Below are 13836 nucleotides of genomic sequence, written 5' to 3'. Positions count from 1 at the left end.
GTTCAGCATCACGCTTTTGGCCTTGCCCGAATTGTGTTTTTGCAGCTCTGAAACACCCAAGAACACCACTTGAGACAGGTGGATAGGTAAGGTCACCCATTAAATCCCATGACCTTTCTGGCATGGCCTTTAAGGCAGCGTTTGAGAACTATTTTGGAGGTGAGAAAACAACACACAGCCCTTAATAATGTGACTGAGTTTATCCAGTGCTAGCGTCCAAGAACTCAGCCCAGGGTGGGACTCTGAATCCAAGCATCCAAGGCACCAATGATAACAGTGTCCGTTTCCCCAGCAATTACCTTCTTCAGAAGGGAAAGGGAAGTGCAAGAGGACCTCAGATCTTACCACAAGCACGTGTGTCACCCGGTTCCCTCCAGAACCCTCCCTCCAGCAGAAATTGCGCTGCTGCTGCCAGTGTTAAGATCATACCCTCCCCCTTAACACACTCCGGAGGATGGCTCTGTGTGCACACCCTCCAAGAAACAATGGAGAGATACATCAGGCTGGTGCCATTCGCTTTAGCAGCTGGTGGCCATCAGCATCGTTCTGATGTTCCTCCATGCAGCCTCAGGCACTGGTTTACTCTTTTCCCTCCCATTTCTGGCATGAGGAATCTATTTACTTGCCCATTGCTGGGTTGCAAATTTTTCTGGTGTGGGTTTTGGACACATAGGCCTTTTCTTTCTTTGTCATTTCCTTTCCAGTGCACACATGGCATGGGAGGAGGCCTGGCTGACAGAGGCAGAATACTCCACAATACTCCAGGAAAGAGGCCAGCATGCTGCGTGGGCTCACTCTCCTCCTCAGAGGATTCACTCAGTTTTGCCACCAGTATTCCTAAATCCCAACCATGCAAAGATTTTTCTCTCCCTCTGCCGGAGGCAACCACGCTAAAAAACATACACTGAGGTCCTAAGAAGAAAGGCAATTAGCTGCTAATAACTGCAGGAACCCTGAGGTAAAGGGCAAGGGCAGCCTCTGCCACTCCCACCCTGGAGAGGGCCACACACATTCAAGCAAGGGCATTAGGGCATTTCATACTCCCCTGAGCTATCGCAGTTACGATCGGCATATTCAGCAGACAATGGAATGAGCCATTCCTGCTCTAGCTGGCCCTGCCTTGCCACAGAAATAGCTCCTAGCTATTCCATTTTCCAAGCACCAATGGATTTCAATATCCTTTAAACACCAGGAATTACTTCCCCCTCTTTCCAGTTGGTACCGGCCTTAGCACAGCTCCTGTCGTGCTTCAAATAAGTCACAGATTTTTTTTCTTAGCAAAATGACTTCAAATTTATTCACAAAGTTACCCAATTTCACCTGGCACAAGTACCAAACAAAAAGCACCCCTGCATTCAGGTGTGGCACTGTGTGTGTGGTGAAGAAACACACGAGACAAGATGACACTATGGCTCCATGGAAAAAGGATTTACTGCACAGCAGAAATGCCAGGGCGCTGTTGCAGGAGTGCAAGCAGAGCTCTTCCAAGTCTCTCACATTGCCCTGACAATGATGTGCCTGTTGGACTCTGCCCCAGATCGTCTTCTTTGATAAAGCCAAGTATCAGCTCCGAAAGAGGGGGCCCCAAGGACAGAAGGGTTATGCCAAATAGAGAATGTGACCTTCAGCAGAAGTTTTTAAGAGGTTCTGTGGCACCCAGACACTTAGCTGGAGATCACTGCAAAAATAAATGGGTAGAGCGTCTAGTCACCCTGGCCAGCGTTCAGGAGGCTACAGAAAGGCTAAGCCGGACTCACTGCTAGTCAGAATCCCAAGTAAACACAGTGCTTGCCCACAATGACAGGGTCCCAGTGAGCAGCAGGCCAGATGTGGAGTACTGTCCCAGCTGGTGGTCCGAACATTAGCTTCTGTTAATCTTGGTCACGGCCCATTTTGCCCGTCAGTCTCCGTCGCTGAGTCTTGGTGGTTCGCCCTGTGCTGGGCTTCTGGATTTTCTTACGTGGGCCCTGCCCACGCTGGGATCTCTTTCCTTTTGTCTTTTTCCGGCTGTGCATGTGCAGCGTGGCAGTAAGAGCAGAGATTCTGTGCAGGGCAGAAAGAGAAAAATGTCTAGGGATAAAGCCTGCAGAAGCAAGGCGAAACCACAACAATAGCTGGAGAGCTCTGTGTGGCCCAGCAGGAATGGATGCCAGACACAGCAAGTCCCAGCGGGACTCCAAGCTGTGCATGAAACCTGCAAGTCTCCATATGCAGTAACAACAAAAATTGATTTTGGGAGCATTGTGTTGCCCAGACACCACAGAGTTAAAGTAACTCTCCACACCCCCAAAGCAGTTGTAAAACCTGGATACTGAAAAATGTGGGGAACGCCTGAGCTTTCAGCTTTAGGATCTTCTGACCTTCAGCCCTAGAGACAAGCTGAGCACGCTGCGGAATGTGCCGCGATGAAGGACTAGGTAAGAGGTGAGGACGCAGCCCACCCTCCTCCCGCTCCTCCTGCGCGGTCACGGGAGGCGCGGGAGCGGAGCGGGGCGTGCGGGCTGCGCTCCGCCAGCTCCCCCTGCCGGCCCCTGCCCGGGCAGCACCGCACCCCTCCGGCGGCCACGCCGCGCATCCCGGGACCCAACGCTCCCATCAGCTGCCAGAGCCGAACAGCAACGGCCTGAAGGAATCTATACATACTTTTCAGACAGGAAGGGGTTTCTGGACTTCTTGGGCATTGTTCTTACAGGCTTGTTCACCACCTCTTCCCCCTTCTCCTCTTCAGATCCATCACTTTTTCCCTTAAAAAGAAAGCACTTTTGTGATTCTGGCGTTTCCTTCGCCTTCTTGGTTTCATCCTGTTTTGTGAACTAACTAGTCACAGATGAAGGTTTTTTAATTCTCCACATCCCTCACTGTCCAAGTGTCAAGGTTTCCTTTCCCGCAGAAAGGCACAACCAAAGAGATGTCCTACAGTAATCCACCCCAAGATCCAAAAAACTTCAGCATGATCTTAATGGCCATGCGATTGAAGTTTAAACTATGAACCAAAGGTCTTGGCTTTTGCTTAAATTACTACTAAGACCTCTTTGAGTGGATTTGCAGATTAGATGACATTACAAATGTAAGCACAACCAGTAGCTGAGAGTCTCTACGAAAAAAATACAAGATCTTAGAGATCTTTTGAGAATAAAAGTGACCACAACCAGAACTGAATGGTTTCCTTATTTGTGGTCCAAGCACGGGATTATGCAGAGAGAAATCCCTCCTCATGCTAACAGTAATATTTCTGAACAGGGCACAGGAAAGAGGTTGAGGACAGCCCACGCAGCAAAGTCTGAAATCTTGCTGCTTGTGTTGTATCAGTTTTTAAAGTACTATACACTGTTGCCATCCAGTCCAGTAACACTTTTCCTTTAACCATGGTCAGTCGGGACTAGCAAAGGATTCCAGGGAGGTTTGGAGTGAGCTGTTCACACAGGACGTTTCCTTCTCTTTAGAGGACCAATTTAAATTGTGGAAAAATAGACAAGTTATGAGTTTCCCTTTTCATCCCTGTTCCCAGCCAGCTGCAAGGCCTTGGGCATACTCAGAGAGCACCAGCCCTACCTCACCAGCCCCAGGAGCGTGTACAGCTGACAGAGAGAGGTAGGAACAGGCTTTACCACGGGGCTGGTCAGTCCCAGCTGGCGTGCCCCGGAGAGGTCCAGGTCACTGATGGTGGTCACTGTTACGATGTGGTTTGGGTGGTCGATGTTCACAGACTCTGTCCGCGACGTCACCAAGTGCTCCAGTTCATCAGCCTCCTCTGGGGACACAAGAAATGCTGCACTGCAAAGTGCCCAGCTTTTCACGAGGTAAACTCACTCGTTCCTGCCGCACCATGCTGGGCAGGGGCGACACCTTGCCTTGGCACGCAGGGATAAAGGGCAGAGAGGCTTGGCACTGCAAGCCTGGAGGGCAAGCTCCTTCTCCTCCCTGAGGGGACCTGGTGACACCTTGGAGACGTCCTCCTGCTCCTTCCTTTCTGTACAACACTCATGATCTCCTGTGCCAGAGGGCTGCGGGGTTACCACCCAGACTGCTGCCCAGCTTGTCTGGGGGACACGACAGGACCGAGCAGCTGTTGTTGTGGGACAGCGTGCGAGCATCCCTGCCCCAGCTCTCATTACCCAGCCAAGGCTGTCGGACCACGGGCGCCCACCTCCCTCCCCACCGAGGGCCCAGCACGTACCGAGTGCCTCCTCTCTCTCGCTCAGCATCTTCAGGTACTCCTGGTGCCGCTGAGAAATGGAAACAGGTCATGAGGCGCCTTTGCCCGCCCCTCCTGCCCCGCTCACTGCCCGCCCTGGCGAGGGGGGACACAAGACCCTTCCCTCACCTCCTCTTTCATTTTTCTCTGCTCCTCCTTCAGCTTCCGTTTGATCTCTTCCAGCGCCGCCTTCCTCCGCTCCACCTTCCGCTTGTGAAAGCCGGTCAGGTACTCCCTGCCGCCGGCAACACAGAACCCCCCGGCTTTTAGCAGCCGGGGGATGCCTTCCTTCCCCGCTCCGCGCCTCCCGCCCTTGGGCCCGCCCGGCCTCACCTCCGCCGCTCCTCGTCGAAAGTCACCACCAGCCGCCCCTCGCGGCCGCCCGGACCCTTCTTGTTCTTCTTGCGGCCCATGGCGGCCCCACGCTGCCGCTGCCGCCCGCCCCTTCCGGCGGAACGCCGCGCGTTCTGTCCGCCGGTGGCCGGCCCGGGCGGCACCAAGCGGCCCCGCCGTGGAGCTCGCCTGCGCCTGCTCCCGGCCCTGGCGTCCAGCCTGCGGTGGACGGGGTTTGCTTCAGGCGTGGGAGCCTCCAGCTACACTCGTCTTCAGTTTCCTCCCGGCAAAAGATTCTGTGCCGCTGCCTTGTGCGGACACTGTAGTGTAGCACCCGATCTCACAGCCCCAAGACTTGTTCTGACACTCCAGAGTGTTTTACGTCTTTAATAAATGTCACTCCTCCGAATGGTTAACATCTGCAGTTCTTCGGCTGAGCATTCGTCAACAGAGCTCTGAGTTTATTTCAAGCTACTGTCATTTCTTGGTGTTAGCAGAGCATGTGCTGCTCCTCTTATCCAGGGAAGGCAATTGTGGAGATAGGTCTTGGCTCTGATGCCGAGTGTTCTAGTCGCAGCATATGGCTGGACAACCGTGGTTTCTGTAGTGGTGGAGAGAGGTACTGGCATGAGTTGGTGGGGGCATCAAGACTGCCATATTCTGATGGCTTAGAGTGACATTGGCTGAACTCCTGAACCTTTATTGCTTCCCTGTTTTCGCCTTTAAAAATGAGTGTAATGCCTATGTGGTGGCCAGCTGACTTCGGTGGAAACTTCTGAAATGGTGCGGGGGCAGCCAAAGCCAGCCCCACCAGCCCACAGCGCATGACGAGTCCTGACAGGAGTCCTGTCACAGCCTGGCAGTCCCTTGTCCACAGCCAGCTTTCCTTTATCAGCTTGCTTGCTGCATGAGCGCTTTTCCTGGCCTGTCCTTTCACCAGAAGAAATGCGGAAAAACCAGTTCTGTGGTTAATTGCTGCACTTCCCTCCACGCCCATGGGGCAGGTCTCCTCCTCCTCCTCACTCCTCATGCACAGTCTGGGTGCACTTCAGCCTCCAGCCTCTTTGCCCCTGCCTGTGCTCGGCCGGCTCAGGTGCACCGCCAGGCCTCTGTACCCTTTCCATTGACCTTAACCTTAGACTTCTCTTGCTTTCCTCTTTTCCCTCTGTCTGCCAGAGCTCGTCTCTCTGGTGGCTCCTTCTCTCCTGGATAACGCAGTGGCTTGGCCTGTAGGTGCATAAAGTGCAGGCAGCTGCCCTCCCGGCCCTGTCCTGCCCTGCCCTGCCTGAAGGGATATCATTCCGAGGTGATGGCTGGAGGGAACGAGCGGAGCGTGAAGGCCCTGAAGGAAGTGTGGAAAAGAGCGGAGAACTCTTTGTGTGCAGACTGCGGGAAGCCAGGTGAGTCCCCGAAAGGATGCTGGAGGAAGAGTTGGAGGCAGGGAGCTGGGGCTCATGGCTAGCAGCCACTTAGTGCTGGCTATCTGGACTGCACAGGAGCCTCGGGTGGAGAGAAAGGGGAGGCATCGCTCTGGGTATTCATTTCCTCTCCCTGGAGGTGGGTTGGCAAGGGAGGAGGGAGAAGATGCTGCCTTAGCACTGGTGGGAAGAAGGACAGGGATGTAGGAATGCCAGACTAGCAGGGGCTGCATAGCTGCAGCACTGTGGGTTGTAGTCATGTCAGATCTCAAATGCAAATCAAGGTCATGCCCAGTCAGGACCTGACAGGAAAGCTCCCAGTGAAACCCTAACTGCTCCAGAAAGCAGGCATGATTCAGGAGGGCATTGTCTCCACCATGACTCAGCTCTGAACTGACAACCTGCCACAGTTGCCTAGGAAATTTCCTTTCCTGACAGGCTTGCCCTCTCAGAAGGGTACCCAGTTTGAGTGCTGCTAAAACACCCATCATACGCCCCCAAAAGGAGTGTATCACCCAAGCCAAATTAAGACTGGGCAAATTAGTACCATTTTGCCCTATTCAATTATTCCAGGAGAGTTTTAGATTCAAGGTTGTTTCCACTTCCTGAGCTAATTACTGTTAGGGGGTTGCTGTGATACACTAAACAGCTCCTGGGGTCTTTTCCCAGAGGTGGTTTCATTTTTGTCTGTGTGATCCTTTACACAAAGGGAGTTCACAGAGCACTTTGGAGTTTTTCAAGATATAGGTCATTAAAAATTCAGTCAAAGTGATTGGAACAGGGAATGAGGGACTAATAGCTGTGGTTTTTCCTGGCTGGCATCCATGCCTCTGGTATTATTAATCAGCTGGGATGAAACTCTGGTTACCCAGCTCCCTGTTTCTCAGGACTACGTTCTGAGGTGAGGCATATCTCCCAGAGAAATTTGCCACTTCTTTATAATTATACCCTTTTCCATATTCTCAGATCCTGACTGGGCATCATCTACTTTGGGTGTCTTTATATGCCTCAGCTGTTCAGGAATTCACCGCAACATCCCTAGCATCAGCAAAGTCAAATCCCTGAAGATGGACTACTGGGATGATGCTCAGGTGCAGGTGAGATCTTTATCCCCATGGGTATGTCAGGTGGTTTGGACAAGGCTATGCACTCAGTGTCGTGGCAAAATCAGCCCTTTGACCTCACACAGTTGGAATGTAATGTGGTTTAATCAGTCCCTTTCCTACTCGTGATAATCTATCAGGGATAACTTCCCTTAACCCACTGGGAGAGGGAGGATACACTTGCCTTATATGTCTCCTCATACCCTTTTACTTTATGGCAAATGCAGAGCTCTTGGAATGTATCTTACTACTGTTTAGGATCTTTGTTACTTCAGATTACTCGTTTTGCACTTGCCAAGACCATCCAGCATCAATGTCTCTTCCTGATTTCAGCAGTCCAAGGGGAAAATCTTGGGCAATTCCATTCTCTGAGAAGAGTTTTCGGATATAATATGATCTCTGAAAAATGGCGTTTATCGGAACTTGACTTCTCCCTGTTACAGCCCCCTCAACTCACTAATCTTCAGGGGACTGAAAATATTTTCTGGAGATCCAAATAAAATAATCTATGTCTTGTTGCTCCTTGGAAAAGGACTGAAGAGGTTTGGAATGTCCTTCCAGATGGCATTGCAGAGCTGTTGTTGAACTCTCCAGGAGACGTGGGGCATGGCAGCAAATCCACTGAATGCGTGTGCACCCAGCCTTACGGAAGTGACATTTATGGCACTCTGTCGATTCAGGTGCAATCAGTGTAATGTCTGAGAGTAGATGAGACCTTTGAGACCCACCTTCCTGCAGCCAGACTGCTGGGACATTGCAATGGAGGGGAAAGAGAATGCTCCATTAGAGTTTGTTGTGCATGTAGCCCTGTAGTGGGTCAGGAAAGAAAAGGTCCACCATGAGTCTGCACCAAAGGCAAGGCACTAACTCTCTGTCTAACTCTGCAGTTTCTGGCCAAGCATGGGAATGCTGTGACTAAAGCCATATATGAAGCTCACATCCCTATTTACTATTACCAGCCAACCTACAATGACTGCCAGTAAGTTGCTGCATACAGAAGAAAAGGGGGAAGGGCAATTCTCTGTTCCTCTGATTCCTCTAGTTTGTTTCTGAGCAACCTGTCACCTCTCTCCATAGAGTGCTGAGAGAACAGTGGATACGGGCCAAATATGAACGTAAAGAATTTACTGAGCCGGGAAAACAGCTGCCATATTCTGATGGTAAGAGCAGAACACAGCATCAAAACATCCTGCCTGTTGCCTTTGCTGGAAACTTTTGAGCATCATGAGGTGTCTCCAGAAGTACTCCTGAGAACCCAACTGGTACTTACAGGGCTTAGTTTTGGGGGTGTTAAATTGTGGGCAACATAGGCTGGCACTGCCACAGGTTCCTTAAAAGCCTGGTGTTTCCAGCTGGCATTTTTCAAAGGCATTTGGTGTCCTGGTGGAGACAGACATCTACAATAAGAAATTCCTGTCCTGCTGCATGCCACCCCCTCTAACCATGGCAGTTGTCCTTGAAATGCCACTGCCAGTCCTGTGACAAAGGGCATCAGAGCCCAAGGGCCTGCAGAGTCAAGCAGGAAGAGTTCTGGTCCCACACCAGAGTCTACACGGGCCAGGACTCTACTGTGCACAGGAGAAAGCTCTTACACTGTCAGAGATAGTAGTGGGAGCTGGACTAGGAGGTGGGAAGAATCTGGGAATGTCTTTTGGTGAGCTTTTATCTGCACTGCAAACATGGGAACACCACCTTCAGTTGTAAGTCAGAGGTGAAGCATCTGAAGTGTTTATTCTCAGCCATAGTCTATCATGTGCTTTATCCCAGAGGGGTGGCTGGGCCCCAGGCTGCATGCAGCTCTCTGATGCCTACCATGCCTGTGGGGGAATGCTATTAAAAGTGGCTTTTCTGCTCCAAGGGGTGAAGGAAGGCATCCTTTGGAAGCGAGGTCGAGACAACGGGCAGTTCCTACCCCGCAAGTTCCTCTTGTCTGAGAGAGAGGGATGTCTGAAGTATTTCACCAAGCAGGATGTGAGTATGGTGGTCAACTCCCACCTCAGTGTGTACTCCACCCAGAGCAGCAGGGTCACAGAGACATTCTGATTTCCTACGCGTGTTTCTGAGGTTGCCTTGCTCATCCCAGCTCAGGGATGATAACAGAACATGTCACTAAGGAGGTCCCCTTCCTACTGTCAGAGTGACTTTTCCTCATGTTCTCCCTTTGTGCTTCCCTCATTCCTGAGAAAAGGACTGATCTTTCACTTCACTCCTATTCATTTGCCTGAATGTATAATCCTGCACCATTCCTGGAACCAACCTCACCCCACTGTGAGTCAAGTTGGCAAAAACCTTTTCTCTGGTTGGTTTTGAGGAGGGCTATTTTCTGCTTGTTCATCTCTCTGAAATGAGCGGGTCAAGAGGTAAAATGCTGTCACAAGAGAGGGAATGGCTCAGGGTAGGGAGGAGTGGGACATGCCATCCAGAAGAACCTGGAGAAGCTCAAGAAGTGGGCTGATATGAACCTCAGAAGGTTTAAAAAGCCAAGTGCAAGGTTCTCCACCTGGGTCAAGCCTCTGATCCTGCCTTACCCCACTTAGTCAGTAGCTCAGGTCTCTTTCCTTCTAGGATTGCTCATGCATGATCAATGCCATTCTGTTTTCAGGCCAAAGAACCCAAAATCAATGTTAAAATAGATGTCATCAATGCTACATTCCAGCCAGAGAAGATTGGGAACCCCAATGGCCTGCAGATCACCTATCTCAAAGAGAATAAGACCCGGAATATATTTGTCTACCATGAAAGTGGAAAGGTATCTGGTTTTAGCATCAAACACTGCAAAGCCATTGAGGTGCTTTGAAGAGCTGATATTAAATAGTGCGAAGCATGGGTAGGATGGGGTGTGTGAGATGCTGTAGGTAATAGGGTGGGGGTTCTGGCTCTGTGTTTTTGTATCTCTGAGAGAGTTTTGCTGCAGGGAGCAGGGCAGGAGCACTGGCTGAGTTGGTTTGTGTGGGAGGAGTTCTACAGAAGATGCGCTGCCTGTGCATGTGGGGAATGGGGCAGCTGTTCTGGCTGTGTGCATGTCAGGGAGATGCTGCGGAGGGAGAGCTGACTGTGTTTGTAGTTAACACAGGGCTGGGTGCAGCTGGGTGAATTGAGATGGCCCACTGTTGCTCTGGCTAAGCTTTCTGTCCTGTCCTGTTCCATTCTCAGGAGGTAGTGGACTGGTTCAACGCCATCCGCTCCGTGCAGTTCCATTACCTGAAGGTAGCATTTCCCATTGCCAGCGATAATGAGGTAAGGCAGCACTGGAGCGCCGTGCCGAGTCTCCCGCTGCTTTTATGATAAAAGAGCTCATTAGTTACTATTATAACCCCAGGTACAGAAGTGGAAATTGCAGTGTAAAGATAGAGGGATGAGAAGGTGTTTTTAAAAGGGCTTGTGGTGGTCAGAAAACAGCCACTCTCTGCTGTTTCTGGGCACTTTGGAGGCAGAAGTGATGCCTAGCTGGGCAGTCTGGGAAATAGAAATTTAGAAGGTGACTGAGTTTGGGGGAATAGAAGGGTGAGGGGGGAAATGAATAGCCAAGAAGCACAGCTAAGTGAATGTTACTCTTGCCATTTTGTCAGATTAAAAATCGTCTGACGAGAAACTTCTTGAAGGAGGGATACATGGAGAAGACTGGTCCCAAGGTGAGCTGCTATGGTAGAAAAAATCTAACAGAGGCCTGCCAGAGCACCGCTGGCTTTCCCTACTTCAATGTTTTTCTCCTGCTGTTTCCTCATTCCCCCCTGACTCTTTAGACACCCGTGGGAACAGTGTGTGTGCACCATGGGAGGGGAGAATAAAAGGAAAGGCAAGGACACATGTGAAAGTAGATGAAGCCAGAGTCCCTGCTTTCTCCCAGAGCGACAGATCTCTCTGCATGTGTCTGTGTGTGCGTGACCTTACAGGTATTTTGTTTCCAGATTTCTCCTGTCTCAACTCTGGGGTCCTTCATCGAAGTTCAAGAGTTGGGGACAGCAGCTGGGACTGAATAACCCGATACTGACCCCCACTCTCAGCTCAGAAAGGGCGAGGAGGAGGTTGCTGTTAAGGCAGGGGTTTGCTTGAAGTGGTTGGGATGAATTTGGGGTATCCATTCGCACTGCTCGCAGCAGAGGGCACTGTCCCCTCACATGTCACCTCTTCCCTTCACAGCAGAGAGAGGCTTTCAAGAAGCGCTGGTTCACGCTGGATCACCGCAGGCTCATGTACTTCAAGGATCCTTTGGTGAGAGGGAGATGTGACCGCCGGGCAGCTGCAGGAAACGAGCTGAGGGCAGGGTCAAAGTGCAAACAGAGTCCGTGCTCTGCAGCGAGGGTGGCTTGCAGGTTTCCCAGCTGCTATAAGTGGACTCCAGGTCTTCCCCTTTCCATCCCCTTCAGTTCATCACATGCTTTCCGTGTTTGTTTCACTGCCTGCAAACAATGGGAACAGGGAGGGCAGCAGTGTAAGAGTGGTGGTGGGGGGTGGGTGGCACAGAGACATGAGAGCAGCAGTTCCTCTCTCAGACCTCTCGAGATTTATGCCCTTATTTCTTCCTTTTCACTACTGCCTTTGAGCATAGACTCACTGTTTATCTGAATCCCCTGACCACCTCCAAAACTTTTGCTGCTACTTCCCCGATCCTCACATGCTCTCCTCCTGTCCTGCGGTGCATTTGTAATGATTCCCTTGTTCTTCTGGGATTCCATTAATCACTGTCTTTCCCTCCTGATGTGCAGGATGCATTTGCTAAGGGTGAGGTATTTGTGGGCAGCGGAGAGAATGGATACAGCGTCCAGAAGGGATTGCCTTCAGGGACACAGGGCAACTTCTCTTGGCACTATGGCATCACCATTGTCACCCCTGACCGGGAATACCTCTTCACCTGCGAGACAGAGAGTGACCAGCTGGAGTGGATCAGAGCCTTCACTAGTGTCATCAACCAGGCCATGACACCACAGGAATATGCAAGTAAGTGCCTGGATGCTGTTTCCTTCCCCTCCTGCCACTCCTGTTCAGGTTATTGCCCTAATGCATCACCTTTTTTCTTCACTACAGTTGAAGCCTACTTCAAGTTTAAATCCTAGGAAGCCATGCAGGAATCTCGCTATGACTCGACTCTACCTGGTCCTATTGGGTGGCTGTCAGGACAGGAGAGGAGATTGACGTCAGAGAAACACAGTGTTCTTGGAGCACCCTTTGAAGCACTTTTGCCCCCATAGAATATCCACTTTGTTTTGAGGGCCCGATTAAGCTGCTTCTTTTCAAGTGCAAGACTTTGTGTGTCTGAATCCTCAATACAACCTGTCCCTGTTAAATTGCTGTGATCTGACTGGATGCTGACAGGTCTTGCCTGTCAGTCGGGCCTTGAAAACTGTGGCACTTATTATGTTGGACATGGGACCTAGCATCACTCCTGCATGAAACTGCAGATAGCCACCCACCCTACACAAGTAAACAGCTGCCTGGCTGGAGCCAGGCACCCCAGCGGGTTGCAGGGGCTGCTAAAAGGGACTAAAAGAGCCTGTTCCTTTTAAGAGATATCATATCTGCCAGTGAAAGAGATGTGAAAACATCTAGGTATTTGATCAGTTAGTGCAATGGTTGAGAAAGGTCACTTAAAAGATGTAACCTAACAGCCAAACATGCGGCCTGTTTCCTTCTGCCATGTATGGGCATGAAACCTTCTTCAGACCACATTTGTGTGCAGACCTTCCACCAAATGCTTCAGAGAAGATTAAGAGATCGTCTCAAAAATAATGTGGATATACATTTGGGTATGTGGATAATGTGTGTATGCACACACATGTAGCAGTGATGGAGGTGGAATACTGCCCTAGGGAAGATACTGTGAGGGATATTCATGCCACTGAAGATCAGCTGCCAAACTTGAGTCTCTATCAAACCAGTAGAGAGAGGTTGGGTCTTGAAGGGAGCAGCTGATAGTGTGTATAGAGTTCAGAGCCTGCTGTCTCTACTAAAGCCTAGGGTTTGATGCCTGAATACAGTAATACATGGATCTCTGCTCCCTCATTCTCTGTATGTCAAAGGCCTGGCACTTTCATTTTGACCTACACATTGCATATGTTTTTCTTGCATATCACACATACATATCATTGTATGCAGTAGTATAATAGGGGAAGTCTGTATGTTCATGTTCTATTAGTAACAGTTAGCCCAAAACACTAAATCAACCCATGATTCATGTCTTAAAGCTCATCTCTTAAAGCTCTCTTGGGAGAGCTGTGTTTCACGTGCTGGAAGGAGCAGCTGAGTTCTGCTGGTTACTGTAGAATCTGATGTGTTTGCAGTTTTACACAGGCAATGTGAGAAAAGGTATCTCGTGTTACGGGGAGCTAGCTGGAATTAATGAGACAACCAGTACTTTAATTAGCCCCTAAAGAAATAAATAAAAACTCCCACTGTATTTTATTTTAACTTTCTAAACTGGCTGACCTGTTAACAGCTGAGGTATGAGGTTGTTTCTTGGAAAAAAGCACCGACAATCAAACAACAAGCCATAGCTGTTCATCGTTGTTTCCTCAGGCATGTGGACTGTGATTGTTCCCGTCAGAGCCAAATGGGCAGACTCACGGTGCCCCTCTGCTTCTCTGGGGACCCCACTCTGTTCCAAGACCACCACAATCTGTTGGGAGCATCACTCGCCCTGCTGCCATGGTGCAATGGAAATATCCACCTAAAAGTATATTTTCACTGCATTTTGCTGATCTCTCCCAGTTTGGAGCGTGATTTTCCTGAAAACCAAAGGTCCTTGCACAGTGAGGGGAGTACTGATGGGATGCCTCCTCCTCCTGTTTGC

At 50.3% G+C, this 13836-nt stretch overlaps 2 protein-coding genes across 2 annotated transcripts; one reads left to right on the top strand and one right to left on the bottom strand.

Moving 5' to 3' along the window:
- Window positions 1-181: 181 nt before the first annotated feature.
- NOL12 (nucleolar protein 12) lies at window positions 182-4652 on the bottom strand. The gene is made up of 6 exons (XM_048302121.1): window positions 4529-4652; window positions 4325-4430; window positions 4178-4226; window positions 3609-3751; window positions 2644-2744; window positions 182-2043 (listed from the first exon to the last, which is right to left on the bottom strand). The coding sequence occupies exons 1-6, from the start codon at window positions 4606-4608 to the stop codon at window positions 1872-1874; spliced, it is 651 nt and encodes a 216-aa protein (XP_048158078.1). The 5' UTR covers window positions 4609-4652; the 3' UTR covers window positions 182-1871.
- A 72-nt stretch (window positions 4653-4724) lies between these two features.
- LOC125325243 (arf-GAP with dual PH domain-containing protein 1-like) lies at window positions 4725-13448 on the top strand. Its single transcript, XM_048302120.1, has 12 exons — window positions 4725-5621; window positions 5762-5928; window positions 6913-7043; window positions 7937-8028; window positions 8127-8209; window positions 8908-9020; window positions 9652-9798; window positions 10203-10286; window positions 10619-10681; window positions 11190-11261; window positions 11756-11987; window positions 12075-13448. Exons 1-12 carry the CDS (start codon window positions 5524-5526, stop codon window positions 12101-12103), a joined length of 1311 nt encoding a protein of 436 aa, XP_048158077.1. The 5' UTR covers window positions 4725-5523; the 3' UTR covers window positions 12104-13448.
- Window positions 13449-13836: the final 388 nt, after the last annotated feature.

This window comes from Corvus hawaiiensis, chromosome 4 (genome assembly GCF_020740725.1).
Source record: "Corvus hawaiiensis isolate bCorHaw1 chromosome 4, bCorHaw1.pri.cur, whole genome shotgun sequence".
Lineage (NCBI taxonomy): Eukaryota > Metazoa > Chordata > Aves > Passeriformes > Corvidae > Corvus > Corvus hawaiiensis.
This window is presented reverse-complemented; position numbering and strand designations above follow the sequence as displayed.

Bases quoted from the DNA above. Each gene is read 5' to 3' on its own strand.
- NOL12 (XM_048302121.1), bottom strand. From the start codon at position 4,608: ATGGGCCGCAAGAAGAACAAGAAGGGTCCGGGCGGCCGCGAGGGGCGG. The intron at 4,227-4,324 runs GTGAGGGAAGGG...TCCATTTCTCAG, and splicing joins AGAGAAAAATGAAAGAGGAG to CGGCACCAGGAGTACCTGAA. The intron at 2,745-3,608 runs GTAAAGCCTGTT...TTTCTTTTTAAG, and splicing joins TGGGACTGACCAGCCCCGTG to GGAAAAAGTGATGGATCTGA.
- LOC125325243 (XM_048302120.1), top strand. From the start codon at position 5,524: ATGGGGCAGGTCTCCTCCTCCTCCTCACTCCTCATGCACAGTCTGGGT. The intron at 7,044-7,936 runs GTGAGATCTTTA...CTAACTCTGCAG, and splicing joins GGGATGATGCTCAGGTGCAG to TTTCTGGCCAAGCATGGGAA. The intron at 8,029-8,126 runs GTAAGTTGCTGC...CTCTCTCCATAG, and splicing joins CCAACCTACAATGACTGCCA to AGTGCTGAGAGAACAGTGGA.